The sequence below is a fragment of the Typopeltis vanoorti genome, chromosome 6 (genome assembly GCF_054136105.1).
Source record: "Typopeltis vanoorti isolate ZY-2024b chromosome 6, IOZ_Tvanoo_1.0, whole genome shotgun sequence".
Taxonomy (NCBI): Eukaryota; Metazoa; Arthropoda; class Arachnida; order Uropygi; family Thelyphonidae; genus Typopeltis; species Typopeltis vanoorti.
The window spans coordinates 83,222,756-83,248,864 of NC_143554.1; the positions used below are offsets into that span (position 1 = coordinate 83,222,756).

A 26,109-nucleotide genomic window follows, 5' to 3' on the forward strand; every position below is an offset into this window, starting at 1 on the left:
GTTATTAGCTTGGTATGGGAGTTCTTTTTATATGTGACTAATAGAAGAAAGAATGATTATGGTAAGATGATAGTAACTGCTGCAGAAGACATAGTTGAGATAATCGGCAATTCGTTAGGATAGTTCATCCCCATTAGTGTTATATTTTGTGATGCTTGAGCATAGAGGGAATGGGAGAGATGGACTAGTGGTGTGAGCCAAGAGGTATATTACTAATTAAGTAAACTTGTCAGTAAGGCAATAGAACTTGATGATATATCCCCAAGTTTCTTAAGGGAATGCTCCAGGGAGTTAACAACAGCCTTGGAATACCTATTTATAAATTCTTTTGACAAAATGTTGGCAAAAGAGTGAAAATGGAGTAAAATTGTTCCACTTCACAAAAGTGGTGATAAGGCTGAGGCTACAAGTTTTAGGCCAATCTGGAGTTAAGGTGTTGGAGACATTTGTGAGAACTAGGATACAATTGAGTTGATAAAGAGAGGTCATGTTTTATCACTTATGTACTGCAAGACATTGATGAATTCAAGGGAAGTGCATATAAACATACTTAGATTTTGCAAAGAAGTCTTTTGTTAGATTACCATGAAACAAGTTTGTAACCACATTGGAACAAATATGATTAGATACCAAGTTAGCAAGTTGGATAGGTAATTGGCTGTCAGATAGACATCGGCAAGTTGTGTATGGAGGTATGGTATTCCAAAAGAGGAAAGTCGTTAGTGGTGTGCTGTGGGGCGGGGTCAGTTTTGGAGCCATTATTGTTAAACTTATATATTTATGGTAGTGGGATAAGCTTAACTGGAGATATGAAGCTGTTTGCAGATATGCAAATAGCTGCACTGGGAAGAACAATGAGGAGCCAAACAGATACTATGGCCTTAGAGTAGGATTTGAAATATACTTCATGAGTTCAGTGTTGCAAAGAGTAATGTTTTGAAATTTGGCAGGCAAGAACTATGCACTTGGTGGGGAAATTTTGAACAAATTGAAGAGATCAGAGATCTGAAGTTATCGTGGATATTGACTGATGCATATAAACAAAAAATAATTCTTGCAATGATTACAGACATTAATACCAATTATCTTACCTAAACATTATTATTATTATTTTATTATTCCTGACACCTCCAAGGAGTCCGAAGACTCATCGCGGGAGGATACCTACAACTGTCTCAACCACTACATCGAACTTCTACTACGAATCATCTCTATCAACGGCATCTATTGCCCACCACAACTAGTATTTTTTGTCTGTAAATTGCGTGTGTTTTGAAGGGCCGATTTGTCTGTATGCGGGATGAAAAAACTGAGTTTCCGGGAGAAAAAACCCTGCTACCTCCGTATGAGATCGGCTAACTCACCTTCGATTGAAATCGTCCAGATAAAGATTCCTCCTGTCGCAACGAGAATCGAACTTAGGCCTATTCCAATCGAAGGGCACAATGTACCGTCATTCTTCCAATTGCGCTACGGAGGCGACTACATGATGGCAAATATGTCTCTCCTTCCAGAAAGAAGAAAAAAAATGACTAAGAGAATGATCAAGTGAATGCTCTTATTAGTATGTGAGAATGCATTGAGTATGTTCTGTCATTGTCGTACTAAAATAGAATATTATATATCAGAGCAAGCTATACAGTAGAACACAACTACACCCCTCTCCCACCTTACTGAACCAACCTCTTTTACTTCTCTTTCATTCTTTTTTTGAAAACTTCTTTAGACACTTAGCCTTAAAAGACTAAGGGTGTCTAAATACATGGTAATTTCTATTAAGTGAAATCCAAGATATAATGCTCATTATTTTGGTTCCAGAAGGTAAGCTAAGCACATAGTATGCCACAAGCTTCTTTATCATAGAGATATAAATCTTTATAATTCACTTCTCTGTGCTTTGTTGAACAGTAAGAAGGAAATTAAAGTTTTAACATATGTTCTTATGCTGGATAACCAGAACTCCAAAGATACTAAATTCAATAATATTACCAAGTTTGAGTGGGAAAAGTGATTTTTTTCTTTCACTGAATCTGTAATCCTTGCTTGATTTACACTGCCTGTAATTATTTTTTTTTATGAAATGTATAAATAAGCCACCACTTGACTACATTAATTTATAAATTGCTTAATTTGAGTTTGAATAAGATAAATCTGCCCGGTAGTCTTAGCACTGGTTCACTCCAATACTACAGAAAATTTATATAAATCTAGTTATCTTTCTAAAACAAGCAAATTACAGCACCATAGCTGAATTCAATTTTAGAATTTATTATTGCTAGTAGTTACAACAAGAAAGCTCTCAGATTTGCCATTTTCTTTGTTGCAAAAGATTCACATTAACAGGAGTTGATTTGATTTTGTTATGAGAAGTTTAGCATGTTCATTCCAGGCTTTGTTTCCTGTGTTGTGCATATGGTGGGTGCTCGTGTGATTTTGTAACATGTCATCCCTTTGGGAGGTCAGGCATATTTTTACACATTTGCCAATACAGGTAACCCTCGTATAACGTGGATGTTAGGTTCCATAGTAATGCCGCATTATATAAATCGCATTATGTGAGACTTAGATCACGTAGAAAAAGTAGGGCTAGGTTCCGAAATCTTTTTTTTTTTTAATTATATAAACAACAAAAACAACATTTTTATTTAATTCAGGTAATTCATGTAAGTTAAGAAAACAAACTATGAGACAAATACATAGTATAAAATTATAAAAATTACAAATTGTACATAAATTTCATTGCACATAATGAATAACTGTTTTAGACAATAAAATAAAGTGCATATTTTAATCGTCATCACTGTCTTCAGAAATAGCATTTCATAGATGTTCTTTAAGTGGCTGGAGGTCGTCACCACTTGAAATCTCTTGGACATCATTTGTATAATTCTCATTACATACTTCGGCTGGTTTAGTCATCAAGAAGTCAGTAATAAGAATTTGCTTTCCACTATGCTGCAATTTTTTATTAAGTTCATAATATGGCACTAAACAAATATCCAATTGTCTCGTGCACTCCGCTGAGGGATCATTATCTGGAAAATAACTTCCTAACTTTCTTGCCAAGTTCAATCCTTCTGCTGAATTCTTTAACGGATTCATCACAATCAGAATCTTCAGCAGAACTTTCCCCACCATTTGGTTCGACGGCATCTATTAATTGTACCAGTTGCTCCTCATTTAAATCTGTTTCTCCATCAATTAATTCACTAATTTCATTTTCAACCATATCAGAAAAGCCCTCTCCACCAAAAATGTGTGCGACGTTTATTATACGATGTAACTTGGCATCCACTGGAGGTATGAAATTTTGTTCCAGCAAGCATTCAGAGTAGAGGGTTGTAATTCCCTAATGTACAGAGAAATAATTTTCACACAATTCAATATTGAAAACTCTTTCCACGCTTGAGGCAGTGTCATGTTTGGATTAGGTTCCATTTTTTCCAAAATTAATTGGAATGTTCGCTGAATATAATATGATTTAAATGTTGATATTATTCCTTGGTCGAGTGGTTAAATAAGTGAAGTAGTATTAGATGGCAAAAAAGTTATTTTAATATCAGATGGCTTAAATTTGTTGGGTGGCCTGGTGCTTTATCTAAAATTAGTAGAATTTTGAAGTCCATATTCTTTTTCTTTGTGCAACTTTCTACATCGGGTACAAGACACTTGAAAAACTAATTTTCAAACATGCTAGCTGTAACTCATGCCTTTTTGTTGGCCTGCCAATAAACAGGTAGGGTGGACTTGTTGAGTCCTTTCATCGCACGGGATTTGCGGATCGGTTAATAAACATTGGTTTTTGTCATGTAATCACCTGATGCATAGGTTCCCAAAGTGGGCGGTACCACCCCCAGTGGGCACTGAAGCCTTCTGGGGGGTGGCTATAGTGGGATCAGAAGCATTTGGAGGTGGTCTAGGGGTCGGTGGCTCTTTATAGAAGAAATTAATAAGATATATTTAAAAATTAATTATTTTTGTGATTTTGCGATTAGATGATCATTTAAAATTTAAATATTGCATTTTAATTCATCTTATGCCCGTCTTACACGATCAATTTTTTTTTATCAATTTTCTATTTCAATTATTTAATTATTTGAAAAATTTACCATGTCAGATAGAAATAGATGTCAATTTTCTATGTCAATGAGAAAATAGAGCATGTATATATGTATGTATAATAGATTATGTTTACAGTAGCAAATATATTCGTTATATTTCATTTCAAAATATAAAATATATAAAACCACTTTTATATATTATACTGTTTTGTGGTTATGTTTTGTAGGTTTGTTGTTTATATCTTGTGTAATAATTTTATTTATAATTATTCGGACAATGTCGTGGTCGGACGAACAAAATGTGCTTGCGTTTTGGGGGGCGTTACTGTTATAATGGGGGCGTTACAAAATTTATGTTTTGCAAAGTGCAAAAGGCCCAAAAAAGTTTTGGAACCTATGACCTGATGCATTACTACAAAACAGTAGAGTAATTCTGTCTTTGGAAACTTTGAATCCAGGAACTGATCTTTCATTTTTTGAAATATAGATGCGTTCTGGCATTTTTTTCCCCAATATAACCCAGATTTATCCGCATTGAACACCTAGTCTGCACAATAACCACTTTCTTTAATGATTTTTAAAAGTTCTGCTGGGTATTTCCAGGCAGCTTCAATGTTTGCTGATGCTGATTCTCCCTGGATTTTAAGATTATACAAAGAAAACAGCTTTTTAAAGTTTTCGAACCAACCCTTACTGGCACAAAATCCATGTTGAGAGATTTCTTCTGCAGAATCTTGATCAAGTTCTTTTAAATGTTTATAAACTATGAGAACTTTTTTGCTTAATAAGGTGTCCATCCAAAGGAATTTTCTTTTGAGTGCAATCTTCTATCCAAATCATTAGAGATTTCTCCATTTTTTTCTATTAGAATGTTCTGAACATGAGCAACGCGCTTTGCACTTACCGTTGACCCAGAAATAACACTTTCTCGGATTTTATGTTCATTTTGTTTCATTGTTCGAATTGTTGATTCATTTAAATTCAAAGTCATTGCAACAACTCCTGGTTTTTCTCTAATATTCAACTGATCTAAGATTTTAATTTTTTCTTCGTGAGAAATGAATTTCCCCTTCAATGTTGGTTTTTTCCCTTTCATTGCAGTTTTAATGGCCATTACAATAAAAAAAAGCATTACATATGTATGTAACTCACCAGAAAATTAACTCTTCAGCTTGAGAATAACAAACATGATTTTTAATGCACTTTCCTGGCAGAAAACAAAGACAATTTTCAACAATAAACACTTTATACAGTAAACCCTAGATGGCGAACTTATGGCACTCGTGCCAGAGGTGGCACGTCAACGATTGTATCCTTTTATACACTTATAAATTATTCAACTTTTTTTTTAATTATACAATATGTACAAGCTGAATTTTGTTTTACATGAGCGACCAGCTATAAAGACTTGCATATGATTGGTGCGGTATTAATCAAAGATCGCACAACCCAAAGACAACCGACAAGTGTTGAGTTGAAATGCTAATTCCTTTCAATCGAATTCCATAACATCTGAAACTGTCAACAACATTCATTATTAGTTTTAACACATTCACAACAGGGTGTCATTTATTGTTCCGACAGAACTTCTCATTTCTGACTGGCTCAACTCACACAAACGTTTCAATCCTTGGTTGAATTTTATGGCTTCTTGTTTGTGTTTGAGGTGGCAGGCAAACTCACACATTCATTATATGGCATGTTTCAATTCTTGGTGGAATTTTATTTTAAGTTAGCCTTTGTCATCTGTCATAATAACATGAAGAATTTCAAATGCAATAAAACAAACACTTATTTTATAATTGAAAAATTGGAACAGTAGTTTTTAGTTAGATACTGTGTTTCAGTACAACATATGGTTTTGCTTAAGTCTATACAGCATAGGTTCTGTGAGTGGGGGACATGTGATTTATTAGTTAGCACCATTTTTATTCCATTTGTTGAGAATGGCACAGACTGCAAAAGCCTATGTACAATACCTTATTCAGTGATACAATAAAACTAAATTTGATACTTATAACTACCTGCGCGATACTGGCAGACACAAATTTAACGAAGATGAAATATGATTTTTAAGTCCTGCAGTGAAAAATATATGAAAAAATAAATAAATAAATGATTACTAGAAATTGTAGACTGCGTTGTATAAGTACTGCGTTATACAAGGGTTACCTGTATATATGCCAATTTCAGGTTTTTTGTTAGAATTTTTGTATGAACTGTTTTCACAGGATACCTACACTTAGAAATTTAAAAATAAAGTTATAGAATATCTCTCAATTAAATGAATTCTGTAACCAGAAAGCAAGAAGTCTTATTCTTTCTGCTATTTATATCTTTGGTTTCTTTAGAAAGCATGCATAATGATTTATTGTTTGCTATCTGTTGGGCAAATAGAAGAACAAGACAATTTGTTCCAACGAGCAAGTACTGAATGACACAATTTGTTTCATGCCCATCATGAATATAATAATTGTACCCTTTCTTTTGGCAGGATGATAATATTACATAGTATATAAGTATCTATCTGTGTTGATTTTCTCTATACTTGGCTTACCAAAGTTCTGTGGTTTCGCATTACTAAATCATTCAAAAATGGTAACTTTTTATATTCCATAGTGAGCTGTATGATGTATGTCACTTAAGTGCGCCAAGATTTCCATGTCACTGTATTGTGACCAGAATATCTATATAATGTTTTCACATCTTTTTTGTCTTCTGGTTAATGTGATTAGGGTGTGCCCTCCATGTTTTCCATCAGTAAGTTTGCTTTAGGCTTTCTCTTCTCTTTATACACAGCCTTGCCATTAATACTGTTACAACTTAGGCACACCTCTGCACTGCCCACAGAATTGCACGAGCCCAGTTCCATGAGTGGCACTGTGCACTGCCAACTTTATTTTTTATTAAAAATAAAGTTGGCCGTGTCCAGTCTGCAGCTACTCCTTACGTACAAGTAGGCAAGCATATTTGTTGAGCACTGGTCTTAACATTGCCTAACCCCCCAAGAGCTTATGCCCCAAGTGAATTCATTGGACAAAATATCTTATTTTCATGACTTCTCTTACAGGTACATTATTGATATTTTGAGTAATCATTAAAATGCTGAGATAATAAATTTGTGTAGGATAACCTTCTGCTTTTTAGTAATTGTACTATCATATTTCAGTTTGTATGCCTGGGAAAAAAGCTTGGAAAAAGATAAAGCAGAATTTTGGCCAGTCTGTCTTGCTTCCTGATTCTTCTATCAACAGGCCACTTTTAGGAGAGTTAATATTTTCTGATCCTGACAAAAGAAAACAGCTTAATGCCATTACACACCCTGAGATATTAAAGTCAATAGTCCTCCAAATTTTGATTGCATTTATTAAAGGTATGTAATACTTTCTTTTTTTCTGTTTTTTTTTTCATTCTACTGATTTAAATTTGGTATTGTTGTTAGCAGTGCCGTAACGACAGTATGAAGTGCCTGTGGCAAGTGTCTAACTTGTGCCCACCCCCGCTAACCCAAAAATGACAAAAATTTTGAAAAATTTAAATGCAATATGTTAAATATTTGCTATTAACCCCATAAAAATGAGTTGTGTGTAAATCTAATTATGCATTTGTATAAATAAATAATCTATTAAATAAGAACAAATTTTTATTCATATTCAGTGACAAATAAATTAAAGAAATACATGACATAGGTATAATATAAAATAATATAATAAAAACATAAATAAGTTCAGTATATTTTATAAAGAAATTTTTCTAGCTTTTTCATTTGCAAAAACATCTATTATATCGTCATAATTTAATGTTTTTGCAATATCTTTTTCAATTGATATTATAGCAATGTTTGTCAACCACTCTTGTCCAAGAGAACAACGAATGATTTTACAATTTTCAATTTGCTAAACGAACGTTCGCAGGAAGCTGTTGTTACAGGCATTGTTATGAAAATCTTTAATGCTATGTCTAGATTTGGATGTTTTGTAATGAGAATTCGTAATTTTTTTGGAAGATTTGAAAAGCGTCCATATCACTTAAATTTTCAAAAACTTCCATAGCTTGATATTTGAAACTCAATTTCACATACATCTAAGTCGCTATTACATTTCAATGCCAGATCAGCTGCGCATCGTTTGAGATCATCTAGCTTCATAATTTTTAAAGCATGTCCATTTAAAAAACTGAAGTCGTTTGCGATCTCTTGTAAAGCAGTAAATCTATCATTGAGTTGTATGAGTATTAGATCTAAAACTTCGCACATTTCTTTTTTTAGTAATGCAATTTCATTCATGGCAAACGAATCGTCAGTAGCTTTCTCACCAGGCATATTTTTTATTTTGTGCCGTCTCTTTTCTGGAATGCAAGTTTCAATATTTATTGTTTTGGCTAAATTTTTGCCGAATTGTGAAGTGAATCGAAAAAATCATTTCAGTACTGTTGAATTTCATTTTTTAGAGCTTTTATCATTTTCACAGCATTTTTGACTGTGTTTTTTTTTTTCTGGTAAAAGTACATTTACTTTATCTTTCCTAATATTGTATCCCAAAATATTAATAGTGCAACAAAATTAAATTTTGATAATTTTAGCAACATTCGAGCATTTGTTACAGTCTACTGTAACTTGTCTTTGTCCATCACACATTTCATTAAGAAGTTGTATTATTAAAGGCATTTGATTTCGTAAGACTTTTACCGCGTTAGCTTTTGCAGACCACCTTGTGTCACTTAAAACCTTGAAAACGAACAGATAATTTTAGAATTTATATAGTAGAATTTACAAAAAAGGTAAACAATTTTTGAATCGTTCCAAAACATGATTTCATTTGAACAGATGTTTGTGCAGCATGAATGCCTTATTAAATTAAGGCTGTAAGCAGTGCAGGGAACAAATCTTGCCATATTGTTTAAATGTAATATCCTGGCTTGTACCTCCTTGTGTTTACCTGCCATATTCTCTTCATTATCATATGACTGTCCTCTTATATTTCTAATATTTAATCCGTCTGATATTAACTTTTTTTCGATGTCAAGTGCTTTGCCAGTTTTTGTATGTGTCACAATAAAATCTATAAAGGTTTCTTCAATGCTACTGTTAGATCTGAAATTGGCGCCTTCAGAATTTTCTGACGTCACCATTCCAGAGTCTAACAATTTTACATAAAATCAAAATTACATACCTATCCTTCAGCAGGAAAAATGTGTTTTTTTGTTTGTAACCACTCTGTATAATAATTTTGTGAATTTTGAAACTTATACCTGAGTGTCTAGAATAAATACGGGTCAGAAAAAAGGGCAGAATGAGAGAGAATTATTAACAAAATAATGCAAAGAAAGAATGCAAATTCAACGATATAGGGCAAAGATCACCCTAAATGCAGTAAGGTCAGAAAAATACCTGAGGGCACCATATCTTAGAAAGCATGCTGACTCATACATTCCCCCGAACAAAAAAGTCCCGTATGTAAATCGGTGTAGTCACCCGAACGGAGACCAATGGGTGAAGCGGTGGAAAATTTCAAATGCGAAAAGGTGGCGCTCTTGAAGATGGTATATAACCCATAACACGGAAGGAAATCCCCCCCCTGTTTTTTCTCGTTCCTGAAATTTCTCTCCGAATGCTTCGAGAAATCTTCGCGGATCAGCTCTCATATTTGAGGGCTGACTTTCGACAGAGTTCAGTATGTCACAGTAGTAGAGTCGGCAAGATAAAATCGCAGGCCGTAGTAGAAGTCCATACTACGTAAAATCTAGGCAGGAGACTAGCGTCCACCCCAACGAGCACATGTAAACCACAAGGCATTGGTATCGAGAAATCCAGATTAGAAAACAAAAGACAAAGGACGGCAAGAACCGAAGACAAAAGAATTAGATAAGTACTCTCTCTTATTCTAGCCTTTTTGAGATTGACTTATATTTAAGAGAGTGGGATTTAAGATTGCAGTACAGGAAAGAGTGAAAAGTTTAGATCTGAATATAAATGATTACGTTTTCTTGAGACGAACTTTTGGAACTTTCAACCCGATAAAGATTCTGCATTGATTGTTCTAAGAGAATTAGAAGAGTGTGTCAAAGTGCCTTAGAGAGAAAAATTGAATTGTAAATTTTAATGTAACGTATACTGAGTTAATGAGGTATTGAGTTTTGTTGATAATCTGAATTTAATGTATAAAGTAAATTGTAAACTTTAAGTGTGACATGTTCTGAGTCATTGAGATATTGAAACTTTGCTTATATTCTGAACTTAGTGCTAATAATGAATTGTAATCGCAAGTGTATTATGTACTGAGATATTGAGACATAGAATCGCTGATATTTAAGGTAGAATATTGAAATTGATTAATGGCTGAGAGAGTGAATGAGAGGTAATGAATTTTCTTTAGAATTTGATAATCAATTTAATTTGTGGAGTGTCATCAATTGGATTTAATAAATGTTTGATTCTTTAAATTTATGTGTATCTGATCATATTGACTGACTCTGACCCTTCATAAAAATCGAACCTGAGTAAGTGTGAGTGTGCGGGAATACTCCAAGTGAAAGTAAGGGCACGACTGCAAACAAGAATAAGATTATGCCAGAGATTCCAAGTTTCTAGGAATTTAATTATATTGCTAGTAACACCTGTGATTCTATAGTTAACCTAAAGCTAGAGTCTATCCCTAACTTTAATGCTCAAGCTGGTGCAGCAAAAAATAAATTTGTTTGAGTAATAAGGATAATATATAGGATTCAGGGAACGGATAATCTTCTGGTGGCCCTAAAGATTAAGTTAAGTAAGAAAATCATAAAGGAAACGCGACATAAGGCTTAGTTTGTTATTACTAATGTGGAATGCATAACTACAACGCAAGTCTATTCAACATAGAGACATATACGCAATAGAATTGATATTTGCAATGCTAGTAATAAATAAATAATAAAGCCCCCCCAGAAACTTTATAACAATGGCACAGCAGACACGTTATAACACTACATTTATTCCTGTTAGGATCAATGTTAACATAGCGCAAAATTTGGGTCATCTGTTCTTGGTGAGAAGTGTCCGGTGTGCTATCAAATAAAATAGAAAAATATTTGAAATTTTAGAAGCAACTACATTAATTATATCATTTTGTATTATAGGAGAGAAATAATTAACTTGATTTTTCTTATGACTTTCAGTATCTTGCGCAGTAATAGGATCTTAATGACTAATTAATTCTATCATGATCAAAAATTTTCCATATTCAGGATGGCCAATTTTTTCACAAGTTCCTTTCAAAGCATCATTATTTTTTATGCAATGCAGAATGGCATCCAAAATAACTTAAAATATGCCTCCACTTTTCTTTTTCTTGGAATTGATCATCTATAAAACCACCTTTCTTAATTTTTGATTCGAAAGTTTTCCATTTGACGTAATTTTTTTTATGATATAATGAATTTTCATGACGTGGTAACATAGGATTCAAATGCTGCCAGTCTCGAAACCCTGAAGTGGTCCATACATTATGATTTTTTCCAAAAAGAATACATGGAAAACAGAACAGTGCATCTTTTCGCTTGCAATATATCAACCAATTTCTGAGTACTTGTTCTCCATTTGATATGGTTTTTACAAACCATTTTTTATCAAAATGCTGATTTTCTGTATCAGGATAAACACTTATATTATCGCACAACTCGGGTCCATGTTGAACAAATATTTGTATGTTACTATTGGTTATGTGCCATGTTATGGGATCATTAAAATCATTATTTTTGCATTATCAATATTTTCTAATTTAACATCCACTGTATAATTATCATTATATAGTGATAATTATATAATGAAAATATAATTAACCTCAATTAAAATGGACTGATGACATCAAAAAATGGACAAATTCCTCCCTTTCTCAACTGACATCAAGAACAAGAGACCGAGACGACTGGAGAAGGCTAGCAAAGAGTATCACCTACCAGCCATGAATGATCCAACGGTTCATTTAGGACTAAGGGAGAAGAAGTAGTGATTATTACACCACTTATCGGAAATCGAGAAGCAACTATTTGCTTCTCTTCCTGGTTTTGATGTTCAATTGTACTTTTCTCTTCTGTTTCAATTTCACATGAAACATAACTACTTGTAGAAGGCAGATTTAATTCAGTTGTTGAGGTGGATCATCTGTTTGTCACTATCATCATTTTTGGAATCACCGCAAATGGCTGTTTCATCAGTATCAGTGGCTGATGCAGAGGAATCGTTGGTGTTGGTTGACAAGGATGTAGAAGCTGCTCCAATGGCTGGTGCTGAAATTTTTAGAACTTTTAGTGCTGGTTCTGTTGAAAACTTGCTCTCTTTGGTGTCTTTCGTTAAAATTCCAAATATCCTTATATCGCTTGTTGCTTCCTTTACTTGTGCTTCCTTTTTTTCTTTTCCTTTTGAGAAAAGCAGCTCCCAATAACTTTTTCTCTTTCAAATTACTGATCTAAATGAGAATAAATTTCATATTGATAAATTGTTATTTTTCTATTAATTATTAATTTTGAGTTAATTTATTTATTATTTTTAAGAGTTTTAAAACAATAAAATTTTATTTAAAAAAATTGATTTAAAACAGTTGCCTTCTATGGATTTTTACTATGAATAATTAATTTATACAGTAATGTGAAAATTTGATAATTAAAGGTAAACTATAATTATTGAGGGCAATGTAAGACCTAAAGTATGCTGCCCACCAAGCGATTTTGGCATTTTAGCAAAATGCGCCTCTGATTAATATGTTTATTATTTATAAACTAGTTATCTTTAAAATTTTATTTGTCTATCAAAAATCCAAAAATAAGTACACAATTAAAATCAAAGTTAAAAATTGTCCAAAGTCACTTACACACAGAATACATAATACACTCAATATGTTTCACGTTCAAAATTGAAAGAAGTGCATATCACGCTGTTTCGTCTATCCAAATTTAAAACAGAATTTAAGAAAACGAACAGACGTAATATACACTTATGTTTCAGACTAAATATTTGGACAGTGTTTCTGAAACTTCAGCTATCCGTGTACCTCTTCTTTAATTTTCATTATTACTAAGTACCTTATCAAAATAAAAATATATTTCATTGTAATTGTGTGTTTTATTTGAATTTAGATGTACATTTAAACAAAAAAAAAGATTTATTTTTAATAGAACAAAATTTATAAAGATACTATACATTTTTACTTAATATAAATAATTTATCATCAATGAGAGGAGTGAAATTGCTTATTTTTATATCTGCTATTATTATTATTATTATTATTCCAGGCAACTCCAAGGAGTCGACAGACTCATCGAGGGAGACCCTAACATCATGTCTGGAACAACTATTCAACATTCACACAGTATCTATCATACCTTGCCTTGAACACATTCACGGTCGTAGCACCCACAACACACTCTGGAAGCTTATTCCACTCATTCACCACCCTCCAAGTAAAAAACCTAGCTCTAACACCCTTGTCAACCACGCTCTTGCCCAGCTTCCATGTATGGCCCCTAGTCCTCCCACCACCAGTCCTATTTTCAAAAATATCTTTTGGATCAATCTTATAGAAGCCCTTCAGTAATTTGAATGTCTCAATCATATCACCCCTCCTTCGCCTATCGACCAATTTCTGCAACCCACAAATCTTCAACCTATTCTCATAAGGTTCATTCCACAGACCTGCTATCATCTTGGTCACTCGGCTCTGGATCCTCTCCACTTCCTCCCCATCACGAAGAAACCCTGGTGCCCATAACTGGGCACAGTAGTCCAGATGGGGTCTTATCAAGGCTCAATACAGAGGAACAACAACTTGTTTGTATCTGCATGTTAAAGTATTTTTCAGAAGCCAAGTGATTTGATGAGCTGATTTAGCCACTTTTGCAATGTGCCCCCTAAACTTCAATTCCCTATCCACCAACACTCCCAAATCCCTGGCCTCAATCTCCTGGAGTACGGTTCCACTAATGTGATATACTGCTGCTATTCTTTTCACCCCAAAGTGCATAACCTTACACTTTGCCACATTAAATTGACATCCATTTTTCCTAGCCCAGTCCTCCAAACTATCCAAATCATCCTGTAAAATTTTGACATCCTGTGCACTCACAATTGCAATACCCAACTTTGCATCATCAGCAAACAAGTGAACACTTCCTCTCAAATCCTTTCCAATATCATTGATGAACAAATTGAAAAGCAGTGGTCCAAGAACAGAGCCCTGCGGCACTCCACTAGTCACAAGACGTCTTTTTGACTCCACTCCTGAATAAACCACTCTCTGGTATCTCTCCTTCAACCACCCTCCTATCCATCTCACCAACCCTATATCCATCCCCATCTGCTCCAGTTTACTGATTAGGGTTCCATGTGGTATCCTGTCAAAGGCCTTGGCAAGGTCCAGTAGTATCACTGTAAACCCATTACCCATATCCAGTTCAGCCGTCACTGTGTTATAAAACGTGAGCAAGTTACTGAGGCATGATCTACCCTTCACAAAACCATGTTGTCCCCCATACAATATCCCATTTTCATCTATCCAATCCTGTATTCTTTTCTTGACTAATTTCTCTAAGACCTTGACAATGATTCCTCATATGCCAAATGGTCGGTAATTTACAACAGCAGTCTTGGAACCACCTTTATGCAGTGGAACTATTTTCCCCTCTTTCCACCCCCTCGGGACTAACCCAGACCCAACATTCAAATTAAACAAAATGGTCAAGGGTACTGACAATTCTTTAGCTGCTTCTCGTAAGACATGAGCTGGTATACCATCCAATCCCACAGATGTATTGACATTGAGGTTATGCAATAGACTACTCACCTCCACTTCATTCACCACAATTCCTGTATAATCTACTGGTACATTCGTTTCTGCAATGTCACCACCTGAATGATATATTCTTGCAAAGTGCTCACTCAGTAACTCAACTATATCAACTGATTCAGTTACCTCCCTACCATTGGCATTCTTTAAAATCATTCTGCCATATACATTTTTTCTTTTACTTGCAACATATCGAAAAAACTGTTTAGGATTCTCTTTAGCCTGCATGGCCAATGTTCTTTCGTAATCATTTTTTGCTTTTCTTACCACACTCGTCACCCTTCTATCCTGCGCTTTATACCGTTCATGTGCCTGCTGGTCACCTATCTCCTTAAATTCCCTCCATAGTTGTTTCTTTTTTTGCAGCTTAAGCTTAATGGTGTCATTCATCCATTTAACCCCTACTTGATTTATTATTCGGATTCTAGGTATACAGTCAGCCATTGCTTCATGCAAACACTTCTTAACTGCCTCCCATGTACTATCAATTTCTAGTCCTTGCAGTTGTACATGCCATGGCACTGCACCAATCAAACTTCTAAGCGTGTCATACTTTCCAGCCCGATAATTCCACATGTACCCTGTCTCAATTGAAAATTCCACACCTTTAGCCACCTCCCAAGTCAAGACCTTATGATCACTCTCACCAATTGGTGGCAATGTGGTCATATTTGTTACAGCCAAATCCTCAGATGTAATTACTAAGTCAAGCACTCTCTGACCCCCTAGTATTTTCCATTACATGCTGTCGCAGATAGTTATCCCTTAATAACCGCATAAAATCCAATTCCTTCCTCCCCTGTGTCCTCTCCTCACTCCAATCAATGTGACCATAGTTGAAATCTCCCATAATAATTACCCTCCTTCCACTCATTTCTTCTATTTGCTTGTGCATACTGTCACCACCATCTTTTCCATCACCTGGTCTATAGCAACACCCAATTTTATATTTAGTTCTGCTAGCCACAATCTCACACCAAATGGCCTCAAATGTGTTCTTTTCTCTATCCTGCAATTCAACTTCTATTCTCCTTGGCTGCAGCTCATCAGCTATCATCAACAATACTCCTCCATTTTATTCTCCCTGTCATTCCTGAACACACTATACCCATCACATTCAATCCCACTAGCTATATCATCTACAGTTAGCCATGATTCACTAATACCAATAACCAATCTGGTTATTGGTATTAGTGAATTGAAGTGCCAACCATGGCCTAAAAACTCTTCCTTCTTGTTCCTAATACTCCTAGCATTAGTGTACATGAATTTAAGACCCCCATTTGCCCCAACCCTACCTTGATGCCTTATATTAACTATCCCATTCTGATTTGTAGTCCTTATTCGCTCGGGCATATTATATTCATTCATACATTCAACTGCCTCCCTAAGTACTGTATATCTACCCCCTCCCCTTAATAAATCTAGTTTCCCTGAATTTACACATCCACTACATTCAGCAACACTTTCTCAAGTCTCCTTACACCGTAACTATTGAAATGCAAGCCATCCATCTTATATAGATCCTTTTGCCCATCGAACTCACTCCACACGTCCACAAATTCCACACCACTCGTCATACATAACCCACATATAAAGTCATTTGCAATTATGGCCCTCCTTTTAAACATTTCACTGTCATACCGTGGCAAAAGACTAATCATTCTAACTCTCTCACTCTTTTCTTTTGCTACCTCAAACAATTCATTCAGGTACTCTATCATTTCCATTTTATCCTTTCAAACCATTCGTACCTGCCACAACAATCATTTCTTTCACCCTTTCCTTTTGCTCTCTAATAGACTCAGTTACATCCTTGATGGTCACACCAGGATGGTACGATTTTGTCAAATCCTCTACTAACACACCTCGTACTAACGAGTCTCCATACAGCACTCTATCCTTCATTTTGTTCATGTTCACATTCATACGCCTATTTTTCCTGTCATACTTTTTATTATTGGCCGGTTCATTCAGTCGACTTTTGTTCATGCACTCTAGCTGCTGTTTTGCCCTTTGTATCACACCACTCAACAATGCTATCTCACTCATTGCATCTATCTCATCTTTTTTATTCTCTCTAAAATCATTAATATGCTCTGAATTAGTACTATCATTCACACTTTCAACATTCACACTCTCACAATTCTCTGGTACAACCTCGCCGTTTCTTGTCATATCCCTATTTTCTTCATTCTGAAGTTTGACAAAAATATCACACTCACGATCTGAAATACACTTCAATTCCTCATTCTCCCTACATTTTCTACACACATTCACTCCTTTATTATCATCTAACCACACTCCGCAAAGCCTACATTTTGCAGATAGTACACTGAATCATCTCCTTTATATTACCGTTCTTTAATAAAGATGGTGAACTATCATTACCGGCTGCCGTTTTCCTTCGTATGGGAGCCATACTTACTTCTAACGTATTTTATCAAATTGAAAATGAAACACCAAAAACACACAAACAGACGCACGTAGATACGCAAGGCAAACAAAACTACGCAATATTCAAGTAAATTTACAACGATAACTGAAAATAACACTTATCTTATCAGGAGCTTTCACGAACACTACACACTATGACAATATATACCGCTCTATACCTATATTGCTCTCTTTTGTGCGTTTTATAAATCCAGACTTTCACCAATGATCTATAGTTAAAAATTTGAAGGCTAAAAAAAAAAAAATTACCGTATTTACTTGAATATAACTCGCACTTTTTTTTCCCAAAATTAAAGCTAAAAAATCGTGCTGTGAGATATATGCGGGGATTTTCGGAAACTAAAGTTTTCAGGAAAAAAAAAACTTAAAATGGGTATGACTTACCAAGAAGCCTCTATTCTCTCTCTATCACTTCTTCTGTCCTCGAGTGGTTTCCTTGTGTGCAATCAAAGTTATCTACCCAAAGAGAGTCATTTGCCTTCCCATTATATCAAGCAAAAATTACCAGTAATTTAAGACTTGAGATACGTAATGAACAATCCTTGACAAATTACTAATGAAAAGTGAAAGATGTGTGCGATTGTAGGCGAGTAAAGAAAGAGCAACTATTAAAGAAGTGCATATGATTGGTGCGGTGTTAACAAAAGATCGCGTAACCCAAACAAAACAAGTTGACAATTCAATTGAAATGCTAATTCTCTTAAACCGATTTCCATAATATCTGAAATGCATTCACTATATATTTCTTAGTTTTAACACGTTCATGACGGGGTAGTGTCAAGCAAAACCATATGTTGCACCTGCAACATGTGGTTTGCTTGAGTGTATATAGCAGTTTCTGTTGGAGGGGAGATGTGATTCATTAGTGTTTATATTCCCAGTTGTCTGTAATTGCACTATTTGTTGAGAAATATATTACACAGTCTGCAAATGTCTGTGAACCTTATTCACTTACATGATAAAACTAATTGTTTTTCTGTGTTTCTGTAGTATAGTTGTTGTAGAGGGCGTATTGTTTACTGCAGGGAGCATGCGAAAAGGCGGGGCGATTGTGACTCACAATTTAAGTAAGAGAATTCATGCATAATATAATTTAATAATATATATAGCCTATAAAAGTTTATCAAATTCACATTGTATGTTACTTTATGGGTTGTTTCCTTAAGTATCTAATAAGTGGGTTCTAAAATGTTTAGTTTTAGTATGTATGACTATAATTTTTTTATTAATAAAATATAATAAGCACATATTTAACTGCCAATAGAAATGGTGCCCTTTTTTATTTGGTAAAATAAATGCTGTATTTTTGTAAAATATTCTTGTTGCCATAATACTGCTGGACGAGTGCCCTTATTAAGCAGCGCTGTCAGGCAGGCTGTCTCTATGCTACACCCTGTCGACGGTACTGATTACGACACAGCAACAACACAACTGATCTTATGAATGACAACAATACTAATAATAATTAAATGATTTTGGAAATTCTCTAATCTACAAAAAGTGGAGCGAATGGAAATATCGAGGGTGGGAAGATTGTGATTTTCATTGGATCCTGGGTTTGATGGGTGTAAATAAGGGCTGGCGAATAATTTTTGTGGGTGGGTCATGAAACGAGGGATTCATAGATGGAATACCTGATAATGGAAGAATGTATTAGATTATTTATGCAAATGTTTAGGATTAGATGGGAATTTGGAGATACAAAATTCTACAAAATCATAAAATGAAAATACATTCATTAATAGTTAATGGTGCGATGGAACAATTCACTTGAGACAAAAACAAGAACAATTGCAAAGAAATGTTATGTTCACGTGGTTGAAGTCGTGATATTAGGCGGTGTCATTGTCATCTAACTCGAGACGAATTGGAACTCACCGGTGTTACCAAATGTAGCGGAATTCTGGTGTGTTGCAGAATTTGTATGTCTAAAGGAGCATATTGCTGAAATTTAAAAATATAATATAAAATAGCAGACTTTTATATCTATTTATTTTTTATGTTCCCTCCCCCCCCAACCTAGTTGTGCCCGTGGCAGATGCCTCTTTCGCCACGCCCTCATTACAACACTGATTGTTAGACATCATTATTATTTCATGATATCCCCAAGGACTCATCGAGGGAGGTCTTGTGTGTATTCTGAAGGCTGATTTTTCTGTATGTGGGATGAAAAACCTGAGTTTCCAGGAGGAAAAAACCCTGCTGCTTCTGTATGAGATTGTCTAGTTCGCCTTCAATTGGAAAAAACCCATATAAAGATTCCTCCCGTCATGACAAGAATCGAATTTAGGCCTTTTCCAGTCGAAGAGCACAACATACCATCATTCTTCCAATTGCGCTGGGGGGGGGGCACTAATATGTATGACATTGTATGTATGTTGACATTTTTGGAATAGATCCACAAATAACAGGAGAATGATTTTATATTTAATAGACCTGCTTTTTTGTCAATAACTGTCACTGATATCCAGTATTCAAAAACAGTGTGCAAAGAAGAAGATATAATATATTGTGAGGTATTAAGTTTTTTCACTTGGTTACAAAGTAAATTATAAATTGACAAGGAATTATATTGTTATTAATCCTTTATCCAAGTGTAAGCAAAGTTTGTTTGTGAAGTATTTTCATGGCCAGGCTGCTTTTACGTAGGCTGTTCAATAAGTAATAAGACTATGTTTATAAAGAAAACAGATTACTTTAATCGTCATCATTTACATGGTCTTTTTCGAAGTAACTACTGTGAGACGCGATGCATTTGTCCCAACGTTGTGTCCACTTCTTAAATTGGACATGCGAGAGTCCGTTTTTTGAGAGTTCTTTCAAAACCGCCTCTGCAGCTTTTACACATGCTTTGTTGCTTTCGAAATGGTGGCCTCTTAGTGGTTTCTTGAGCTGAGGAAACAGCCAGAAATCGCACGGTGCGAGATCAGGACTGTATGGAGGGTGTGGTAGGATATCTGTGTTCTTCCAAAACGTCCACTACACAACCAGCAATATGTGGCCTTGCATTATCATGGTGCAATAAGAAGCGATTCTTCAGCAATGGACGCTTCCTTTTGACGTGCTTGATGATAATCGCTGCTGTGTTGATCATTGTCTCTGTAATGGACGTTGAAGGTCTTCCCTCACGTTCAAGATCTTCCACATTTTGCCTTCCTTCCTTAAAAGTTTTATGCCAGTGAAAAACACTTGCCCTCGACATTGCTTCATTGTGGAAAGCTTCGCGTATCATGTTAAAGTGTCTGATGCCGATTTTTGCAAACGCACACAAAATTTAATCACATAACTTTACACCTTGAAATATTTATTGCAAGAATAAGAAAAGTCTCATTGACTATGTTATTGTTGATAGCATTGTTTTCTCCCTGGTGCAGGACACCAGAGGATTACAGTATATAGGATGTACAGAGGATTTGAAATTGGAAATGATTACCATCTAGTCTTGAGCAGGATAAAATTGAATTTCATATTGAAAAGAAGAATATGTAAGAAAGTTTTAAAGAGAATAAAAGTCGAGCAGCTCTCAAATGTGAACTGTAGACTAAAATACACACATTATTAAAGAGTTTGAGAACAGAAACCAAACCTTGGAGATTCAGTGGCAAGCCCTGAAGAAAACACTCACTGATTCAGCCAAAGAGGCATGTGGTGAGATTGTCTGCAAGGATAGAAAAATCAGAACTCTGTGGTGGACATGGGAAGTTAAAGAGGCAGTGAAGGAAAATAAGAAAGCATATCAAAAGTTCCTGGCAAATAAGTCAGATTGTGCTCTTAGAGAATACGGAGACAAATGTAAGAAAGCTAAACACTTAAATTATACATATTTGGTCATAAAATACTTAAAAAACGAGGCTTTTTGTGGTTATGAGACCATAGGTTCTTTAATTAATACATATATTAGTATAATCCGCCTACTAGTTTTGCTAGTGACTGTCTAGCTTTGTCAAGTCTTGAACGGTACATAAAAAAAAAAATATGAAAGAATACAGAAACGTTGCTAACAGTTAGGCAGTTAAGTTTGAACATATGCATGACAATGCGTACATGTGTTGAGAAGCTTCAGTCAGTATCATGGATATGTGTTGTATGCACACACATTACATGATTTTTCGCATATTGTAGTTCCGTTAAACTGAGTGAGTTGATTAAGTTTTTCCATATATCTTTCAGTATGGCACCCTGATTTCTGTTGAGGCTGTTACCCGTTCTTAATACCACTGCCACTTCCTTGAAAATTCCGTAACCATAATCATCATCTAAATACGGCACCCTGATTTCTAGGCATAGAAATCAGGGTGCTGTATAATTGGCATAGAGCTATTTTCCCAGTCAATTGTATGGTTGGAAGTAGAAAAGTGATGTGCTAAGCCTGAGGAGACTGTCCTGTTGTGATTGACATCCCCAACATGCTCCTTCTGTCTGATTTCCAGGCTTCTTGAAGTTTGTCCAATATATGAAAGACCACATGTACATGGAATTCTATAAACACCTGGATATTTGAAAAATGGTACACTGTCTTTAAGAGATCTTAGTAGTTGGCTTAAATACCACTCTGATGTTGTGAGATTTTAACATTTTCGCTAATCTTGAAGAGACTGAATCAACATAAGGGATGACTACTGTTGAAGTGAAGTGTACTGGGCGACTGTAACTTGTTATTGGAGGTTGTTTTTATAAAGGAATTTGATGATGATGATGTTTGTAGGAAAACCATTCTGCGATAGTGTTATAGCAATTTGAGAAAGTTCTGTCTGTACCTCTTCTTCATCTGAAATAAACTTTTTGGCTCTGTTCCGTAACATGTGAATGATGCTATGTTTTTGTGATCTATGATGGTTAGAAGAATAATGTAAATAACATCCAGTATCTGTAGGTTTTCTATATATGGAAAGTTTAAAATTATTCTCCTGCCTTTTCACCAGTATGTTTAGGAAGTGGAGTTGTCTGTTTTTTTCAACTGTTAGAGTAAATTTAATTTTGTTGCAGTGAGTTTATTCTCTCTAAAAACACCTGTGGGTTTTCCATGTTTTCATTCCAAATGATGAAAATATCATCAACGTGTCTCCACCATATCGATGCTTTAGGTGTAATTTTGGTAAAAATTTCATTTTCCAACTTTTCCATGAATAGGTCTGCACAAGGTGGTGAAAGTGGGCTACCCATTGCTAGGCTTTCCAGTTGTTGGTAAACTGTGTTGTTTACTTTGAAGAAATTTGATTTCAGGCAGTGATTGAACAACTGTGTAATCTGTAGGGAAGAGATCTTTAATAATGTTAATGACCTCCTCCACTGGAACATTTGTAAATAAGGACACTACATCCAGGCTGGCCATTATGTCCATTTGTGATGTCTTAACATACTTCAGTTTCTCTACAAATTGTTGAGAGTTCTTAATGTAAGACTCAGTTTGTCTAATTTTTCCTTTTAGTAAGTTGGCAAGGTGTTTAGCCAATAGGTATGTAGGGGAGGATCTGCCATCCACAATCGGACACAGTGGAACACCCTCATTATGCACTTTGAGTGTACCATAAAGGCGAGGAGTTATGGGATGTGCAGATTTGAGTTTTCTTTTTAATTCCTCAGGCCAACCAGTTATATTTCTGATCAGCAGGTTTGTTTCGTGGTGGTTTGTCATGATAGGATTTTTCTTTAGTATTTTATACGTGGAACTGTCCGACAGGAGATTGTTTATCTTAGTGAAATAGTCTTTTGAGTTAAGAATGAATGAGGAGTTTCCCTTGTCAGCTTTAGTAAGATACGAATGGCCTTCCTGTTGTATAGAGTGGTGTTCTGTTTGGGTTGTTTTGCTGTTGCAAGGATAATCGTGGTCTGGAATCTAATATCGTTAGCTATAGCCTCTGGGAGAGGACAGAGGCCTTTTTCAATTCCACAAATGAAGTCCATTTTTGGAATGAAATTAGGGGTGATGGAGAAGTTAAAACCTTTCTTTAGGATGTTGGATTCCTGTTTGGTAAGGCCGTGATCTGACATGTTGAAAATCACTTTGTCATCTGGGAGGTTGTTATAAGAATGGTATTTCTTCTTATACAGTTCTTCAAATTTTTTCATTTGGTTCACCTTGCTTAACTGGAAAGTTTTCTCATAGCTAAATTGTAACGTGGTCTATACTGTTCTAGGTGGTGTAGTCTAAACTGTTTGAAATATCGTCAAAATGGTTCCGGCAATTAAGGTCAATAATATTCAGTTCATACCTTAACTGAATATTATTGTTGAGATATCCTTGAAGTATGGAGTAATTACTTCAAAAAAATGCTAAATGAAACAAGCAGTGATAGCACAGTGGTGGCTTTTTCTCATCATCATCAAATTCTTGACATGTTCCCTTAAGGGGGGTGTACACGATATGATAGTACTACATGAAAAATTTACATCATTACTAACTTCCTATCTACAATTTTCTTCTAAATCAGTCTGTTACTTGTCAAGGCACTATGGCACAAAGTGTCTAAGGCACTTTGTACCATATCAATCCACCTATATCTTGGTCTTCCTCTGGGTCGTTTTCCAGCCAACCTAGCATTGAACACTTGTTTTGCTAATCTTTCCTCACTCATTCTGTTTAAGTGACCATACCACCTGAGATTAGCACTATTAACGCATTCCTGGATGCTGACAATGTCAAGTTCTTTCCTAATATCCTCGTTTTTAATATGATATTGCTATTGATGCCATCTGTTCACGCCTATAATCTTTATCAGGACTCTCATATCTGCTTTCTCTAGTCTTTAGTCAAGTGTTTTACTTCTGACACAGCTCTCAGATCCATAAGTTAAAACTGGTTTGAACACTGTCTTGTATACAGCTAATTTAGTGTTCTGACTAATTTCTCTTTTATTCCATATGAATTTATTCAGTTGACTTCCTACCATACCAGCTTTGTTGATTCTGTTGTCTATTTCCATGTTTAATTTACCATCTTCAGTAAAAATCGTGCCTAAGGAGCTGAAATGTTTTACTTGTTCCACAGGTTCCCCATTCACAACACAGTTGACATTTTCAACAATTCTACCTATTTTCATTGTCTGTCTTTTTAATGCTCACCTTCATATCATATCTATTACAACAGTTATTCAATTTAGTCAGGGAATCTTGCAAACTTGTAGCAGATTTATTTATAAGTATAACATCGTCCGCATAAAGCAAAGAGCTGACATTAACATCTCCGATTCTGATATCAGGTTTAATACCACTTTCCTTCATAATGTGATCCATATAGATAATGAATAACAGAGGGGACAATGTACATCCTTGTCTCACACCAAATTTACCATTAAACCATCTTCCTGTACTTCCTTCAATTCTAACTGTGGACTTACAACTCAAATAAAGACTAAGTATTGCTTGATATAATGCCCCATTGACACCATATAACTGTAGCGTATGGAATAGCTTCTCTCTTGGCATCTTGTCATATGCCTTTTCCATATCGACAAAACTTAAATACAGATCTTTGTTATATTCCCATGCTTTCTCAACTATTTGTCGTAAAGTGAAGATCTGATCCTGACAGCCTCTATTTGGCCTGAATCCAGCTTGTTCTTCACCAAGCTTTTCTTCCACAATTCTTCTCAACCGTTTCTCAAGTATACTTGCATAGATCTTGCCAGGAACACTCAGTAGGGAAATGCCTCTGTAATTCTCACATTCAGTTTTATTTCCCTTTTTATATATGGGTACTATGAGAGCTCTACTCCAATCATCGGGAATTCGTCCCTCTGTCCAGGCTTTCTGGCTAAATAGAGGTTGTCAGGATCAGATTTTCACTTTAAGACAAATAGTTGAGAAATCATGAGAATATAACAAGGATCTGTATTTAAGTTTAGTAGATCTGGAAAAGGCATATGATTAGATGCCAAAAAAAAAGCTATTCAAAATGTTAGTTATATGGTGTAAATGAGATATTATATCAAGGTCTCTATTTAAGCTGTACGTCAATAGTTAGAAATGAAGTAAAATCAGGTGTGTGTCAAGGGTGCACATTGTCTCCACTGTTATTCATTATCCATATGAATCACATTATGAATGAAAGTGGTATTAAATTTGATGATGTTAAACTTAGCTCTTTACTTTATGAAGATGTTGTTATATTTCTGAATAAATCCAGCACAAGTCTGCAGGATTCCCTGACTAAATTGGGTAACTGTTGTAATAAATTTGGTATGAAAATCAGCAACAAAAAGACAATGAAATCATCAACTGTATCCTGAATGGTGAACCTATAGAATAACATATTTCATTTTGTTCACCTCCACTGGACATCATATTGCTTCAAAACCATCATTACTGCTTGCTCCTTTCATCTTAAGTGAGATAAACACTACTTCTTCCCTGCCTATCCTCACAAAAAACACCATATCCACCCATCTCTATTTTTGTCAGATTGTCATCCTCATTTAGCCATGTCGCACTAATTCTAACAATTTTTGGGTAAATATACTCTGTTAATGCTACAATTTTATTTCCTTTATTTCAAATACTTCTGGCATTTATAAATACTAGCTTATTTCTGGTTCTATAACAAACCTCACTGACCCCCATTCCTTAGATATGACTCCCCCCACCCCTTGCCCACTCTTCACTCATCTTACACCTCTCCTCAGACCTCTGTTTTTCTCCCACAATCATGGCAAATTCAATCCTTTCTTGTACACACATCCACTCCTGTATTCATTATCAACTCTTCTCATGCAGTGTCTCCATGTCCATCCTCCCTTCCATTTTCCTGTTTGTCTTGTGTTTCTTCCCTTTCATTT

The 26,109-nt window shown here is 35.1% G+C and overlaps 1 protein-coding gene across 5 annotated transcripts in view; it reads left to right on the top strand.

Annotated features, from left to right (window-relative positions):
* Positions 1 to 26,109, top strand: part of Dpck (Dephospho-CoA kinase) — a 118,011-nt gene that overhangs the window by 40,681 nt on the left and 51,221 nt on the right. For 4 of the 5 annotated variants that reach the window (XM_090394962.1, XM_090394963.1, XM_090394959.1 and 1 more), the window contains 2 exons: positions 7,231 to 7,434; positions 18,331 to 18,402. In XM_090394962.1, coding sequence (XP_090251088.1) covers positions 7,231 to 7,434; positions 18,331 to 18,402 — 276 coding nt within the window. The remainder of the gene's footprint in view (positions 1 to 7,230; positions 7,435 to 18,330; positions 18,403 to 26,109) is intronic. The other variant, XM_090394960.1, reaches the window with a different exon arrangement.